This window comes from Rhinolophus hipposideros, assembly GCF_964194185.1.
Source record: "Rhinolophus hipposideros genome assembly, chromosome: 15".
NCBI lineage: Eukaryota > Metazoa > Chordata > Mammalia > Chiroptera > Rhinolophidae > Rhinolophus > Rhinolophus hipposideros.
Window position 1 is genome coordinate 8,012,371 of NC_138061.1, and position 18,564 is coordinate 8,030,934.

The 18,564-nt window shown below is 43.8% G+C and overlaps 1 protein-coding gene across 3 annotated transcripts in view; it reads right to left on the bottom strand.

The window, feature by feature from the left end:
- Positions 1-18,564, bottom strand: part of TACC2 (transforming acidic coiled-coil containing protein 2) — a 184,901-nt gene that overhangs the window by 143,158 nt on the left and 23,179 nt on the right. For all 3 annotated transcript variants that reach the window (XM_081073623.1, XM_081073625.1, XM_081073624.1), the window contains one exon: positions 10,273-10,382. In XM_081073623.1, coding sequence (XP_080929749.1) covers positions 10,273-10,382 — 110 coding nt within the window. The remainder of the gene's footprint in view (positions 1-10,272; positions 10,383-18,564) is intronic.

Genomic DNA, 18,564 nt, shown 5'->3' on the forward strand with positions numbered 1-18,564 from the left:
TGATTGACATTTATTAAACACTAGCCAATAGTGACAGTGTAGATGGAACATTTAAAAAGCAAACCATATTCTACACATGAGAAAGTCTCAATAAATTGAAAAGGATTCAAATTATTCAAAGTCTATTATCTGGTTACCATGGAATTAAATTAGATATCAATAACAGGAAGATATCTGAAATCTCCAACTATTTGGAAACTAAATTATAGACTCTTAAACAGCCCACGAGTCAAAGAAGAAATTAAAACGGAAATTAGAAATTTGAACCAAATGAAAATGAAAACACAAATATCAAAATGTGGCAGATACAAGACTTAAGAATGACTTTTAATAAACTAAAACATCTATAAGAGGAGGGCTCAAATCAATGATCTCAGCTTCTACCTTAAGAAACTATAGAAACATGGGTTGCACAACAGTGTGAATATACTTAACATACTGAACTGTACTTAGAACTGGTTAAGAAGTTTGAGTTTTATGCTATGCAGTTTTTTACCATATAAAAGCAATTTTAAAAATCAACAAGTAGCAGTGTATACAAGAAACTAGGTACCAAAGTATATATACTGTTTAATTTCATTTGTATGAAGTTCAAGAACTGATGAAAGTAATCAGTGATGATGGAGGTCAGAATAATTGTTATTCTTGGGCAGGGCTATTGACTGGGAGGGGACAGGAGAGAATGTTGGGGGGGTGGAAATGTTCTAGATCAGGGGTGTCCAAACTTTTTTCAACGTTTTTCACCAAGGGCCATATTCGGTAAAATACACAAACAGCCGGGCCACTCACTCGAGGTGAAGTACGTATTGCCTCACCTGGTTTATTTAAGTAAACTACATATATTTTTGGAATTTGCTGCAGGCCAATTAACAATGGATTGCGGGCCGCAGTTTGGACACCCCTGCTCTACAGGTGTACAGGAATATAAACATTCATCCAGCTCTCAGATTTATACTCTTACAGTATGTATTTTATATCAATAAAAAAAGATAATAGAAAAAAAAAGAAACCATGGAAACAGTACAAAGATCAGTGGGTGCCAGGGATTGGTCGGGGAGGGAGGGAGTTATGAATAGGTAAAGCCCAGATTTTTAAGACAGTCGAACTATTCTATATGATATTGTCATGGTAGATACATGGCATTATGCATTTGTCAGACCCATACAGAATGTACAACACAAAGTGTGAACCTTAATGTAAACTATAGATTTTAGTTGATAATAATATATCAATAATGGTTTATTGATTGTTACAAATGTGCAAAATAATAATAACATGGGACACTGTATATGGAGGAGGGAGGGGTATGTGGGAATTCCCTGTACTGCTCGATTTTTCTATAAACCTGAAGCGGCTCTAAAAAATAGTCTAGTAATTATTTAAAGATGTATTTTATATATAACATATTATGTAGTATAATATGTGTAATATACATTACTTAAATGTTTTATATTTAAAGATATATAAATCTATATGTATATACACACATAGCTATCTCACAGTCACTAAAGAAGGAACTAGAAAAAAGAGAAAAGTCTAAGGGAAACTCACTAATATTTAAGGGTAGTTGTCTGTAGATGGTGGGAGAATTAATTTTCCCCCCCTCTTTTCTCTATTTTTCAAGTTGTTTCAGTATATAGGTGTTATCTCAGAATGGAAAAATACTCCTCTTCCTAAATGTTCTCTTGAAACCAGATGAGCAGAAAGCAGATACACACCTAATTTAGTGAGTGACCTTCTTTTCCAGCGGGTGTCAAAAGTCAGGGAGCTCACTCCTTGCCTCTCTCCCTCCTACTCTCCTCTCAGTGTTTACTTCCTGCTAGAGATAAGTAATGAGTCACAAGCAGGCTTGGAGGCGGGGGTTGCACCCAGCTCTGACTTGGCAGGAGTTTGTGACTAGATCTGGGTCTTCACAAAAATCTGATTGGAAGGGGGAAAATGCTACTGCTTAGGACACACTGGGCTCAGGTCATCAAGCACTGGCCTCGGCCGCATCATAAAACACACCCGATGTTTTTGATTTTTCGTTTTTTGGCGTCTCAGAACTGACCTTGTTTAGAAGGAAATTAAATGTTAAGGACAGACTGGGGTTTGCTTTCTAATTATGGAGACGACAACACAAATATTTTCAGACAGCTGTGAGAGCTCAGTGTGATGGCTGCGAGCCAGGGCTTTAGGTGGCATCAAAGTAAGCTGGATTCTAGTTGCACCAAGGCGAGTCTTGTTTGTGTGACCTGGGGCGTGATCCTTAACCTCTCTGAACCTGGGTTTCCGCACTTCACATCATCTGTACTCATCCACACTGAGCTGCTGGATGAGGTGATGGATTTAGCCCCTGGGTCCAGTGCCCAGGATTAGGTAGATTTAGCCCACAAATGATAGTCGGGGGCTAGGTATAAGAAAGAAACATCTTGCCTTTCATTTGAAGTCTACAATTTCATTTTTTCCCAACCATCTTTCTTCCTTCCAGTAGCTGCTGCTACTCAGACACCGTGGTTTTTTGTTCTAAGTAAGTTTATATTTTTGAAAAAGCCAAGAGGTTGAGCCTAATATACAGAGGGTGCCAAAAAAAGGTATACACATTTTAAGAAAGGAAAAAACTATTAAAATTGTAACACTCAATAATACCGAACGAAAGATGAATGCAAGTCACATTTGACGTCTGCAATGACAAGAGGTGCTCAAAGTTGTTCCCATCAGCGTCCAGACACTTCTGATTATGGCAAACTACTGCTTGAGCAACGTTAACCAAAGTGCCCACTTGCATACATTTTTTTGGCACCCCCGATATATGCTACATCTCCTCTTTCCCAAATTTAAAGAAGTTCTGGAATTTCCTACTTGAGAGGCTAGTACATCTAGTCCCTCCTAAATTCTGTTTCCTGTAGACCTATAACAGTTAAAGCTGTTCTCTCTGCCTGGAACCTTTTTCTTTCCCCAACACTCCCTGTCCATTTTGAGACCTAGTTGCGAGGCTACCTGGTCTGGAGAACGCAAGGCCGGCCACTCTCCTCGCCCTGTGCTCCCAAGAGCCTGCTATAGCATTTAGCTTATTTGAGAAATATTTGCTCACATGTCTCTCTCTACGACCAGCTTAGCATGTCCTGCTCATCTTCGTGCCTCTGACCTAAAGCCCAGAGCTTAGCCCATTTTGTTGGTGGGTCCATGTTTGTTGGATGGATTGAGACACCTGCCCCCCTCCGAAGAAAAGGATGAGGTATGGTTGGATGTTTAAGGTACTGGGTGTTAAAATTCTGCACCAACAACTCCAATGTGTGCTTTTGTTACCACACCAAGCAATTCTCCAGCATCAGCCGGGTATCCTACCAATCAACTCCATTCGGACACTATCTACCTGGAAAACAGTGTCAGATCACACAGGTCAGTCTCACAAGACTTCCCCTTCCCCCCAACTTCAGATGTCAATCACAAATTCAACTTGTCACTTATGAATAGCTGCCTAAAAATCAGAGGTTCCCACAAACCCCTCCTTGGGTCCAATAAATTTGCTACAGCAGCTCACAGAACTCAAAGAAACATTTCACTTACTAGATTACCAATTTATTATAAACGGACATCACTCAGGAACAGCTAGGTGGAAGAACGCACAGGACAAGATCTGGGGAAAGGGCATGGAGCTTCCATGCCCACTGAGCAGCCACCCTCCTGGACCCCCATGTGCTCAGCAACCGTACTCTCCAAACCTTCTCATTAACATAACAAAAGATACTTTTCTTCCTCTCTTCACTTAGATAATGTCAAGGCTTTTAGGAGCTCTGGGCCAGGAACAGGGACAAAGACCAAATATATATGAGTATTTCTTATAAATCACAGTACCACAGGCGTATAGCAGGAAATGAGCCATCCCTACAGCACAAAGGAGAACCTTACTTTTCTCTCGAAGATGGCGTCTACCCTGAGTTTTCCCCAGTGAGACAGGGTTTGTGATGTTCAGTGCTGTCTTCCACAAACACCAGGTGCCAATAGAATTTCCTCCTAGACACTGGGTCTGTGACCACGGACCTCAGCAAACATACCTGACCTGATCAGATTTCACATCTCAGCAAATGGTCCCATTTACCCAAATGCTGAAGCCAAAATTTTAGGAATCTTCCTTGATTCTTCCTCCTTCTAAATCCAATCCACCAGCAAGTCTAAAATATCCAAAATATTCAAAGCTGCATGTTTTTCCATTTCACTGTTAGCACCTTACTCCATGCGTTCTCAGTGGGCCAGTACCATTCCCCAGACGGGTAAAAATTGGCTCTTGGGGAGGTGAAAAAACTCTTAGATCTTACAACGGTTTGTGGTTCTCCAAAGACCACAATACATGAATACGTATAATATATCCGTGGCATTGAAATTTCTTGGGGAGGAATGGGCGATTAGAAACAAAATGTCTACAAAGATTCCTGGTGGAGTAAGCAGAGCAAAATAATGAAAATAAGGTCGAGAAAGCCTGCCTTAGTTCCAGGCACCATCACACCCTGCCAGGATCTGCAATGGCCCCTTCTCTGACCTCCTTGCCCCCGTCTCGCCCCCGCTTTCTCCATACAGTAACCAGAGAGGTTCTGTTAAAACATACATCACTTTATGTCACCAAAATCTGAATTTGTCTCCATGGCCTTCCAGGCCGGAGTCTGGCAGATCAGGTCTCCGCCACCCTCCCCGCCTATCATTACCTCATCAGTCTCCTTCTGTTTCTCTAATACCCCCAATTCATTCCCACCTCAGGCCCTTTGCACTGCTTGTCTCTAGACATGGATCTTGTCATGTCTGCCTGCTTCTTGTCATTTGAGACTCCACCCAAATATCAACTGACCATCTAATCCAGTGGTTCTCAAACTGTAAGGTACAGCAGAATCCCCGCAGGGCTTGTTAAAACACAGACCGCTGGGGCCCACCCTTAGTTTCTGATTCAGTGAGTCTGGGGTAGGTCCCCAGGCTTTGCACTTCTACCAAGTTCCCAGGTGAGGCTGAGCCTGCCCATCGGGGAACTTCACTTCGAGAACCACTGAGCTAATCTAATTTGGCCACTCCCTTCTCTGTTCCTGTCTATCACAACACCTATTTGGTATCTTTCAGTCGCCCTGATATTACCTGAAAGTGTGTGTCTTCCTTCTGTCTATTTGGTCCCCGTCTGACTTCCTCACTACAACCTATTTACCCCCTAGAGCAGAGATGCCAGGGCTCGTCCTGCCAGCTGTGTTCCCTGAGCCTAGCACAGTGTCAGGCCCAGAACAGGTGCCCAATAGATTGGTTGAAAGAAAAAATAGAGAAGAGAGGGAGCAGGGGGTTGATATAAGTAATTAACCCCAAGTTCTGAGCCTTCATTTAAAAGTTCGCAGAACAGCAAACAAAAGCTAGCTATGGTTATTGGCCTGCGGGTAACGCTGGGTCAGTGTTTCCCAAACTTTGTCATAAGAATCACATGGACTTCTTATTAAAAATAGATTTTTGGGTCTCAGCCCAAACCTACTGGATCAGACTCTTGAAGGGAAGGATCAGGAAACAGGGTATTTTAACTAGCAATAAGGTAGAATTGGCAGTATATCTCTATTTCCCAAATGTCCCTGTTCACAAGAATCACCCAGGGTGCTTCTTAAAAACACCGATATCAGGCTCCACACCACACCTGGCGATTCTGATTCAGAAGGATCAGGATGGGGCCTAGGAATCTGTATATTTAACCAAGAGCCAGGTAAATGTTATGATCTGGGGCACTGGAAAACACTGCCCTGATTTCATTTACTATCCTTCACCCCAATCCAGATCTGTTCCTATGCTCTTAGAGTTTTAAAGTCACAAATACAAGAGCACTGCAATGAATTGACCCATCTGAGAATAAATTCTGTAAATGACTGAAACTCACCAGGTTCTGTGGGTTCTACCTGGGGATTGTTCCCCAGCCACCATGCCTCCTCTACAAGCCATCCCATATTGACCGTCCAGTGCACCAGTCGTGAGCCCCTACACTCATCTTCTTCTGAACTCTTTCCTTGCATGCTTAAACCTTTGTTTAGATACAAACCAACCAACCACAAAGCATTTCCCCACTTCCTGTTACCTGCAGGATAAATCTCAATCTCTCACCTGCCCTCCAACTTCTCAATCTGGCCCCACTTCTCCAACCTTGTTTTTAGTGACCATCCACCACTGTGGTCTGGGCTCACCTTCTGCTCAGCCATAGAGAAGTTCAGGAATTCTGGCCCTACCCGGAATGGCCTCTAGGGCTGTCCCCTTCAGTTCAGGGTCCCCCACCCAGAGATTCTCCTCGTCCAATCCGGTCCTGGCAGAAGGCTGCTTCTCACTGCCAGCAGCACTGAGCTGTGTGACATAACGCAGCAGTTCTCCAGGATGGGCCAGGGATCGGCAGCATCTGTATCACCTGGGAGCTTGTTAGAAAAGCTAATTCTCAGGCTTCACCCCAGACCTACCGAATCAGAATCTCTGGAGAAGCCCAGCAATCTGTGTTTTAACCAGCCTGGCAGGTAACCCTGATGCCTGCTCACTTTTGAGAACCGGTGGATGATGGTTAAGGCTCTAGGCCGCTAGTTTCTACTCTTCCTTCTTCAGGGACAAAGGTGTCAGAACTTCGCCTAGGAATCACTTAGGTCACTCCCTGAGAGTAGTCAGTCATCTCTGAAACACTGCATGAGGCCTTCCTGGGAAGAAAGAGCAAGTGCCATGCTGAAGCACAGGAATGGCTCCTGTCCAACAACTGTTTACCGACCCAGATGGTCATTTCTTCTGGTGCAACCTGATAGCTCTAATATCTAGAGAAAGGTTGCACGATAAGATTGGTTGTGGCAGGGATTTAAAAGGAAAGGGCTGCCTGGTTGTCGGTAGCCAAGGAGGGAAAAGAAGTCTCCATGAGATAGTGGGCAGTGGACATGGAACGAGTCCAGATACAGGTACCCAGGGCTACTGTGCAAAGGGGACAGTGCTGAGTAGTAAGAGGTGCGATCTGGGGTTAAGTTTCATCCTAGGACAGCAGGATCTTCATGCCCATGGATGGGCATCAGAAAGGTGCCGCGCAGCCTCTACTGAGGGTCAGCCAACGCAGGGCTAAGTTACAATAGCGACACCATGTGGTAACTAGAAAGCAAGGCAGTTGAACTGATGGGACTCCCTGTTCAGAGGAAGAACTGACTGCCTTGTGGGGACTTATACATCCCATTCTTGTGTACTTCAGAAGGAGGAAGAACCTTCAGAGAAAAACAAGGGACTTTCTACCAGTAGGGCATAGGTGAAAGTGCTCCAAGCATCGGTGGCCCCATCTGTAGAGTGGGAATCATGCTAGTGCAGAGGGACAGTCATTGGCAATATTGCCCTAGGACTTTCTCCTGACGTTCTTCCCTTGCCTTCAGGTCCAGTAGGAGCCACTGCAGGCCTCACTGTTTTCTCTCTGGAGTTTTTACAAGTAAAAACAGAAACAGTTGGAGCTCAAGGGCTCCTCCCATCTTTTGTAACACCCTATAATAGATCCTTTGAAGAGAAAATGCCAGCTGCCTGATGAGGCAAAGGGAGAAGGAAAATGCATTTGGGGGCAATGAGGAGGGAGCAGGAAAAGGTCTTAGAAAGGAAGCGACATCTGAGTGTCCCTCCTGCTTCCTGACAGAGTCCTCAAGCTGGTGGGCAGATGAGCACACACAAGAGATGAGCATGGAGCAGAAAATGGAATGGCCATGGGATTTCCAGCCTCACCAGGAGTCCCAGTGCCAAGTGTGACATGAAAGCAGCACAGTCATAGGACCCAAGGGACAGCGTGGCCTGGACCAGTGGGCATCTCGGTGGTGATGGGGTGGGGAGGCGACAGATGATGGCCTCAATACACCAGGTCAGGAGAGGGGCTCTGACATGGGCATTCCCACCAGCCTAGCAGAGTGAAGATTCAGAATCAGAAATGAATTGATTAAACAAAAAACAAAATTTTTTTATGCATATAGAGAATTGGTATAGTATCTGGCGCCCATCTGTAAAATGAACATTAAATGCTACTGTTAGCATTATTGTGGCTGCTTGGGTGACGTGCCCCCACTGAAATAGTATAGGGGAACCCCGAGCTCGTTCTCTCTTCCTATAAACATCCTTACTCCCTGATTCATCGTAACTCTTGAGAGCCAGAGCCCGGTCAGATCTCCTCTTGATAGTTCCTGAGTTAGTTAGCCCAGGGCCCTGCACAATAGACATTCTTACATTTATGGAGGGGAATCATGTTTTTAATTGTGAACAGGAAGTTGCTTCTTTCGGCTTGCTCTTAGATGGCACCTCGTTTATGCTCAATTTGCATGCCCGTGAGAGGCACTTCTTCTTCAGGGGAATAATAATAATTGACTAAAGCTGAGCAACAAGAAACAAAAGACCTTTGAGATGCTGTTACTCCTCAGTCCAGGTGGGACACAGGCCCCAAATAACTTCCAAGCCTCTTAAGAGATCCCAGAACCTCACAAAGATGGGAAGGGAAAAGCTGGACCTTGGGTCTCAGCCAGTAGTGGTTCGCCTTGTAAAGAATTCCAGAAAAGATGAATCCATCCATTGGTTTCATGATCACGGGGAACCAATGCAGACCAATCATCTGGTCTCGTTAGAGCCAAATATTAAAACCTTTGTCCGGTTACCATGATAAAAAGTTTGTGAAAGTGGAACAGAGGTCAAAGGTTCTATTCAAGGCATATTCTGTGATTCTGGCCCATCTGATCACCAGTTCCCGAAAAAAATCTAATGCTCATACCAGGAAGTCCAAAGTGCACAGCCAGGGCCCAGAACATGCTAACGGACCTGGAAGTTCCTGCCACCAGGGGTTTCTCTTACTTGCCCATGACTGACCCATAGTTAACATCCAAAGCAACAAATGTTGCTTCAGCTCCTTAAGGGGAAAAGCTATTGCAAACGTGGTGACCCAAAGTTTCACTGTCTATGGTCTATGACCGGGAAAGTGGGGAGGGGTCTATCATTCAATTTTTTTTGTTGTTCTCTAGAGTTCCTGGTCATTTGTTCCTTTAAGGCCTGTAATTATACCCTCCCCGAAGCTGGGCTTTCATAGTTAAGGAGGCTTTTTCCAATCAGATCATGTGCTCAACCCGTTGGCAGTTATTGCTTCCAGCGTTCCTGGCCTCTGTCCATTCTAGGAACTGAATGTTCACGTCTGCTGGCCCTCTGCTGTGAATGCCCCCAAAACAATGGGTCCTGAACGTGACATGGGAAGAATCTATTGGACTTCTTCCCAATAGCCACAGCTGGACAAAAAACACGTGACTGCGAGTCAGTGAGGAGCCACTGACTAAGGGACCACACCTGCACGGGCCACGTCCCACTGCAACGTGCAGCCTTGTGGATTTCTAGAATTCATCCACCAGTCTCCCTGGCACGGGGCGTCCATCACTTTAGTCATAGTTCTGTTCTTTAGTCAAAGTCACAGTTCTGTCTCATCATCTGCTGGCTACATGTGGATTATTCTGAGCTAAAGGTAATCGAGACCCTGCAGGCTCAAGAGAAGCTTCTGTTCCACCCCCACAGACCCTAACTACCTAAAAGAATTTAAATTAAGGGTTTTGCCTATAATAAGAGTTATTACCAGAGATAACTTTTTATGACCTATCTATAGGGCAGGGAAACTTCTAATTACTGAACATCTGTTCTTCTTATCTTCCTGCAATGACCCTCCTGCCCTCTGAAGCCCAGAGGTGCCTTACCTCGTCCTTAGCTTAGAATGCCTCAGATGCCTCATTTTCCATTCTTGTCGTTGAACCTCTCCTGTATGTGGGGGTCTCTGACTCTCTCATGTGTATGGGGCTCCTGTACGTACATACGTATGTAATTCAATTTGGTTTGTTCTCTTATTAACCTGTCTCATGTAGATTTAATTATTAGACCAGTGGAAAGAACCTACAAGGATAGAGTGTCTTCCTACCCTACAATAGACCCCAACTTAGCCACGGAATTAGACACCCCTGATAAGCCCCTTGGTAGCTTTGATCTTTTTCATTTTAAGTTCTGACAATGAAGATAAACCACCGGGAGTGTTGCTGGAATGGAAGCTTATAATTTCTAATTTCATCTTTGGGCAGGCAAACATTAATTTTCCAATCATGCAGATCCAGGCTATCACAGAAAGGTCTGTGAACGACTGTTCCTAACACCTCACTACTGAGGAACACGTCATGCGTTTTAGGGTGAAGTTTTCAGAACAAATGGAGCAAAGCACATGCTGAGCAGGCAGCGAGCTGGCCATGCCCTGGGCTGTGTCAGTCCTCTGAACGTGGCTCCTACCTGGCCAAGTCTCCACGGTCAATGCTCCCGGCCTTCTCTGGCTTCTTTTTTGTATTCTGACTGTTCCCAGGGGATGGCAGGGATCCCGGACTCTGAGCTGACGAGGTCCTCTGAGCCAGAAGAAAGAGAAATTGGAAAGAAAATCAAATAGGAGTCTCTGAAAACATAAAAATGTTTATTCAATGAGCCACTGATCGCAACATTCAAGGGCCACGTTGTTCATTTGCCTTATCACCCAGCTGGGCACACACCATGTGCTAGGACTGAGCTATCCTGGTCACGAGCAAAGCCAACGTGACCCCTGCTTTCGTCTAATGGAGAAGAGACACAGTTACACCAATGATTGCAGCTGAGTAGGATCAGTGTTTTAGTAAGAAACCAACACCGGGGATACCTACCATACTTTGGGGGTCATCTGCTCCATGGAGAACGTGGGGATATTTAATCTAAGATCTTAAAGTATCCAATATGTTAGTGACACCACTGGATGAAAACACACGTTCCTCCCCCTGCCCCAACCATACTTTTTTTTGCACACCAGAATTCAGTTGGAAACCTGAAGAAATAAAACTGAGGGAAAAACATGATGAGCCCTTAGAAACTTAGGGCCACCCATTTGAGGTCCTAACTACTCTGAGAGTTGGTGACCTGTTTTATTTTTAACTCCCACAATAAAGCTTGTCTGCTGTTCAGTTGATTTTTAAAACCAAGAGGGAAAAAATATTAAATAACCATCAAAACTTCAAAGCACAGGACAGAAAGAGATATGTTTTAAAAACTAAATGTAAATGATGTTCATTTAAGCATGATATAAAAATCAGAAATGAGGAAAGGGCCTTTATAAACCCCAAGCAGTATTTTCCAAAGCAGTGGCTGTCTTTTATTTTGTCCTCCCAGACAAAAGCCCTGGCCCCTGAACCCCCTAACCCCTCTGAAACAACACACACCCCTTCCTTTGGGGCTGGATCTGCCTTATTTTAAAGAACGCTTCCACCCATACCCTCTGTCCCTGAGATTCTTATGGAAATGCCAGTCAGATTCCCTACATCCTTGCCCATCAGAGCGTGCACAGACTCAGGTCAAGCCAGATGCTTCCACAGGATTCCTCAGAGAACCGGACGGTCAGAAATCTGGTGGTGGGTTCTATAGAATACAAATGCAGGGTTACTGGTAGCCTGTTTCTAGCCATTGTGAAAGATGGCAGCCTGCAGGAAGAGAGAGGGAAGCCAGCAGGGAGAGAAAAGCCCAGGTAAGATGTTTCCCCATCTGGTGCATTTCTCTGAAGGGCTGCTTATGCTCACTTGATTGTGCCCGGAGGTAAAATATAAAAGATGTCTCAACTCTCAGTGGCCCATACATTTCAGAGCTAACACGATACTGCAATTAGAAAATCTCCATTCACTTTTGCTAGAACAGAATGTGGGGGTAAATAACAATAGCACAGTAATAACAATAACTTCTGTTTACTGAGCACTTACTAAGTGCCAGGCACTGGGCCAGTAGCTTTCCATGCACTGTGTCATTGAATCTTCACAACAATCTTATGACGAAGATGGCTATTTATGTCCCTGTTCAGCGCTGAGGCTTTGAGAGGTTAAGTATTTGGCCAAGATCACACAGCAGTAGAATCTGGATGGACCCATTTCTCTCTGACCCCAGAGCCAGGGAAAGGCACCTCTGTTTAACCCCTTCAATGGGAAAATGTTGAAGGGGGCAGGGAGATCTGGGGCTGATTCCTCACCTAGGAGGGGGACTGCTGACCCGGGCTGGCTTGGCCGCCCTGCTGGCTAAACCCCTCCCTAGAACAAGAGTCCCTGCCCTGTCCTGCGGACCTCAGTCTCCCGATCTGTGAATCCAGGATGACAATCATCCCTACAGGACAGTATCATGACAGTACAAACTTCCAATCACCGTCAGTTCAAACTCCAAAGTGTTCCTGACTCTTCTGAGGAAAGTTCTTTATCTACATAACGTCACTACCTTTGAATGCATGATTTAAAATGTTTACTATGATAACTCAAGAATCACAACACAGAGTGACTGACATTTTCATGTCAGGTCCTGAATTTTTAAAATTGTAACTCAAGTCTACTTGTCTGACTATCATGCAAGCCTCAGCTCCAAATACATTCTGCAGACAGGCTTCCCTTTTGATCACCACGTTAGCTGCAGTGCATGATTCTGCAAATAATTTAACAGATAAATCTCCTGCCCTTTATTCCATGATCAAGGTTACTTTAAAGTAATTCTGAAAAGACATTGACACATCTCACAGCCCAGACAGACGCAAACAACAGATGGAAGGAGACAGATCTTTGCTCTTACTAAAGGGGAAAAAAGGGACCACATGCTAATCTTCCTCAGCCAAAGGAAATATGACAAGGGCTGAGAGTTGTCTTGGACGAATTAAAAATGGTAGGCCTTTCTTCCTTTTCAGCCACACCCCTCCTTCTAATAGAAAGCTAATCTGCAAGAATACCAGCTCCCTCCAACACAAACATATCGGGAGAGTTAGAATAAAGCAATAGTACTCTCTGTGGGAATGGCACATCACACTTGTCAAACTGCTTTGACGTCCATCTGCTTCATACCAAAGCCCTGTGAGCCAGACAGGCAGGTAAAATCATGTTTTCCATTTTCAAGATGAGAAACAGAGGGCGAAGGGGCTCGGCCAGGTCTTCCGCCTTGAAGTCCTGTGTTCTTTCCACAACAATAATAATACACAACGCCTACATAGCACTTTGTCTGCCATACCAATAACAGCAAACTTATTTCTATAAACAATTTCTCTCAGCTCCAAGTGCTGTTCTCTGTGCCAAGTGCTGTTCTTTTCTCATATTTAAACTCATTCGATCCTTACAACAACCCTATTTTACAGATACGATCACTTAGCAGGGAGAGGTTAAGCCACTTGACCAAGGTCACACAACTTGGAAGTGGTGGAGCCCGGAGTTGGACCCAGAGGGTTGGGGTCTGGAGCCTGTGCTCTTGAACCTTACCAGACAGTGGAAATAGCTGACTATGATCCCTGCGATCTTCCTGCCGTGCTCCAAGTAACTAAAACAACTGGACGTTTGTGAAAAATATGATACAGGAGCCTCGAGCCAATGCCCAGAATAGCACCTGGCACAGAGAGGCACTTTATAAATATTTGTCGAATGTTTGAAAAATAGATGATTCCCCGTCAGTCTGGTAGTCACTTCTGCAAATAGGAGACGCACACTCAGCCCTCGAAGCGCTCGCTTTGGCCACATTTTCTACAGTGACTTTGTGTCCCCCCTCCCACTTTCCCCATTCTAGCCAATAGAACTAAGTCCTGCTGCTTACAAGATTCCAAGGGGTCTGTTGTGTCCACAGTCATCACTGAAAAACAGCATGCATTTCTAAAGTTACCCCTTACGCTTCCAAATAGTAGGCTGGAAAAAAAAATTGGCGATCTTCTACACGACAAGCTGACCTGTCAAGTTGCTTCTTCAAGTCTTTCCTTTGCTGCCATTGCTTAAGTAAACAGCCTTTCTTTTGGCTCTAGAATCCTGTGAGTCCTGCGTCTATTTTAAAGCAATCTTCAAACAGTCACTACAATTTTTCCAGTCCTGGAAAATACACTTTTCCAAGTGCTAAAGTGTTTCACCATTAAAAAGAGAAAATGCCCTGACCTTACCTCTTCAATGTGCTCCATCCCTCTAGACCATGGTCATGCCAACAAAGAGGCCTAATTAACGTGGTTAGATCATGGCCAAAGTGTCTTGCCAATTTGCCCACTCTTTGAACAAGCTCCTTGGGAGCAGCGAGACTACAGGTGAATGCTGGGAAATAGACAAAAGGTCATCCCCATGGCATCAGGAATCGGATTTCAGAGGCAACTGCCAGACCACCAAATATGGAGGAGGAACACATATTCAGTGCAGGCGCCCATCTTCCCTGTCATGGGAAGGCAAATATTCAGACCAGTGCTGCTCGATTGTCCCAAACATTTCTTTATCTCCAAGGCAAAAGCAAAAGGTTGAAGCAGCTCACCACCCTGGCACTCTGTCCCGCCAAGAACAAGGAGGCCCCAAGCACGGACTTTTAGGCTTCCCCAGACAGGATGTTTTTCTGATGTGATACGGGTAGAAAAATGAGCAAGCTTTGGAGTCAGAGAGAGCTGACTCCAGTCATCCCTTAAAAGATGGACAAAATAACAGAGCTGAGTTTCTGATGGGATTTTGATGATTCTGCCTCATGTCTAGGAAGGGCTGATCTAGGCTCTAGGCAGCAGGGAAGGTTAAGAGAGACGTGCTGTAAGATGTTGGCGTTACAGGAAGCTGGGGGAAGAGTAAGTGCTATCTTTGCAGCTTTTCCGTAAACTTGAAAATATTCCCAAATTTAAAATGTAATTAGAGATTTTTTAAAAAGACATGGAGGAGCGGCCGGATGGCTCAGTGGGTTGGAGCACAAGCTCTGAACAACAAGGTTGCTGGTTCAATTCCCCCATGGGATGGTGAGCTGCGCCCCCTGAAACTAAAGACTGGACGTGGAGCTGAGCTGCGCCCTCTACAACTAGATTGAAGGACAACTACTTGGAGCTGATGGGCCCTGGAGAAACACACTGTCCCCCAATATTCCCCAATTTAAAAAAAAGCAAACATGCCATGGTTCCTACCCTCATGTAACTCACAGTTTACTGAATGAATCAGGAATGCACATTCAGTAAATGATACCCATCTTTCCTCACAAGCATGTGGGTTACAAGTGGCAGCCTGCCATAAAAGGACACAGGAACATACAGGAACCTCACAGAGGCCAGAGTTGACATGGTCTGACATCCTTAGTTTGCAGGGAAAGGAAAACCTTCGAGACTTCAAAAACACTGCTCAATGTTAATGTTTAATGTTTTTTAGAAGCAATGTATTTTACAGAGGGCTGGACCCATTCAGAAAACCCAAATTATTTCACCTCTTGGAGCCCGTCTGTCCATCTATAAAATGGGGACCACAATCCCTGGTCTGCCAGCCTCAGTGGGTAACAGGAGCATGTTGGCAAAAAGAAAGAAAAAACTGTATGAAAGGAGGAGAGTCTTTTTATGCAAAGATCTGGGTTTGTCATGTCTATAACGTCCTGTGATTTTTACTCAATTATACTTGAAATGCAGGTATAAACCCTACTGTTTGGCCCCTCTAGAATTCCTACATCCACTTGTTTTCATGTTAGAGCAGCATGAGTCTTGACTCAAGAATTAGGGTGCAGGAGGCCATGTGCAGTGGTTAAAAGCTGAGCTTTACCACTTATTCAACTGTAAGCTGTGGGTTCTATCTCCCCCCATTTCCCCCCCTCCCCCGCACCAGTACCATACCTGGAAAATAGGGATCGTAATTACAGGGACGCTTTGAAGGTTAAGTAAAATATTATACAAGAAGCACTTAGCAGAAGGCTAAGTAGATACTCATATGCTCGATATTATTATTACAAAAAAGAAACGGATTCAAAATTCATTAACTCAGAACCCCAATGGCTATCTCAGCTTAGAGCTAAAGCAGTTAATCAGATTCTTCAGAAGATACGTCTGGCCAAAACCTGGAGCCATGAAGTCACAAACTTTAATACTCGTTCAGTGAATATTAGCACCAACCCTCTGGGCGGGGCGATCAGACGTGACAATGGAGGAGCTCCCCACTCCTCATTGTCACGAACATTGAGTTCCTGCCATTTCACGGTGTCTTCCCTCAATTTCTTTCTCATGAAATGCAGTTAGTTCATCCCAGATGCCCACGTACTGCCTGCAGAACGTTAGAAGATGCTGTATGTGGCAATGCTAGTCTAAGGCTGTCGTCATGGTAGCTTCCTTGGGTTCCTCAGAAACTACCCCCAAGTTAAACTTGGGGCCCCAAGCATTTAAACAACACATGCACATAGTTATGGACCATTTCTGGATCAAGCAAAATAATGATCACACACACAGTGCCTGAGCCACAGCTAGCTTCAGCCTGCAGAAACGTGCTCAGTCACACTTCTGGGCTATCTAGACCCCAGCGATGGCTCACGTAGCGCACGTTCCCCTGTCCTCCTGGCCCTCTGTTCCTCGGGTGTCAGCAAATTCCACAACCCAAGGCCACAGTGCTGAGGTCACTTTCAGGAATGAACCTCTCTGTGCCAGGCTGCCTCCTGGACACTGAGCCAGGACCAGGGAGATCTTCCGCTATGAGGCCGGGGCTGGGGGAGGCAGGCACAGTGACCTCCTCTCGGTCCTCCTGATCTCATTCACGTCCCACTCAAACAGCAGTTCCCTGTGACAGCCTTCCCTGGCACCCAGGGCCAGGTCAGGCATCTTTGCACCTGACTTCTTGCTTCGTAACATTGACCACACTTTCTACAGTTGAAAATCATTTTTTCCTCCTGGGACTCAAACTACAGAAACATCTAGACAGTGGAATTGCTTTTAAGAAGTTTTTTTAATAATCGCTTATATAACTTAAACTTAGAATTGTCACGTGATCCAGCAATTCTACTTCTAGGTATATGCCCCACAGAATTGAAAGAAGAGATGTGAACAGATACTTGTACACTAGTGTTCATAGCAGCATTATTCTCAATGTCCAAAAGGTGGAAGCACCCCAAAAGTCTATTAATGGATGAATGGATAAACGATCTGTGGTGTATCTATGCAATGAAATACTCTTCAGCCATAAAAAGGAAGTAAGTATTCATACATGCTACAGCATTACATTAAGTGAAAGAAGACAGACACAAAAGGTTCCATATTGTATAATTTATATGAAATATCCAAAATTAGTAAATCTGTAGAGACAGAAAGCTGATTAGTGATTTCCTGGGGGTTGAGGGAAATAGACTGTCTGCTTAATGGGTAGAGGTTTCCTTTGGGTATGATGAAAATATTTTGGAATTAGAGAGAGGTGGTAGACCCACAGTACTGTGAATGTACTAAATGCCATTGATTTGTACACTTTAAAATGGTTAATTTTATGTGAATTTCATCTCAATAAAAAAAAAAAAAAAGCCCCCAGTGGAGAAGTTTTGTAATACTGGATTTTGAATGATATCTCAGATATGACACTAAAAGCACAGGCAACATGAGAAAAAATAGGTAAGCTGGATTTCTTCAAAATTAAAAATTTTTATGCATCAAAGGACACTATCAAAAGAATGAAAAGGCAACCTATAATGAGAGAAAGTATTTGAAAATCGTGTATCTGATAAGGGGTTGACATTCCGATTATATAAAGAACTCCTACGACTCAACAATAACAAAAAACAAACAACTCAATTAAAAAATGGGCAAAGGACTTGAATAAACATTTCTTCAGGTATACAAATGGCCGATAAGTACATGAAAAGATGCTCAACATCACTAATCATCAGGGAAATGCAAATCAAAACCACAGTGAGATATCACTTATATCCACTAGGATGGCTATTATATATTTTAAACAATTAATAATAATAATAAAAATAATAATGAGTTGGCAAGGATATGAAGAAATTAGAGCCACTGTGCATTACTGCTAAGAATGTAAAATGGTACAGCCACTGTGGAAAATAGTATGGCAATTCCTCAAAAAATTCAACACAGAATTAATATACACTCCAGCAATTCAAATTTTATTGAAAAGAATTGAAAGCAGGAACCCAAACAGATATTTGCACACCCATGTTCATAGCAGCATTATTTACAATATCCAAAAGGAGGCAACCCATGTGTCCATCAACAAATAACAAATAAATAAAATGTGGGCTATACTGATAATGGAATAACATTCAGTGTTAAAGAGAAAGACGAATCTGGCACATGCTCCAACCTTGAGGACATCGTGCTCAGTGAAATAAGCCAGTCACAAAAGGTCAAACACTGTATGGTCCCACTTATACAAGGTCCCTACAGTAGTCAAATTCATAGAGACAGAAAGTAAAATGGTAATTGCCAGGGGTTGGGAAGAGGAAAGAATGGGGAATTATTGTTTAATGGGTACTGGGTTTCAGTTTGGGAAGATGAAAAAAGTTCTGGAGATGGATGGTGGTGATGGTTGCACAACAATGTGAATGTACTTACTACTGAACTGTGCACTTAAAAATGGTTAAGACACGTCAGTTTTATGTTCTGTGTATTTTACCACGAAAAAGAAAAAAGAGAAAAAATAGTCCCCAACCGGTTACATTGGAAATGTTTCCCGGTAGCTCATTGTTTCTCCCTGTGGGAGGGAAGCTGCACTAGAGCAGATTATGGCTGAATTAGTCATTGCTGGATCTCATGTGCTAGAATTGTGCCTGGTAAACAATAACCATTCAAAACAGTTTTAA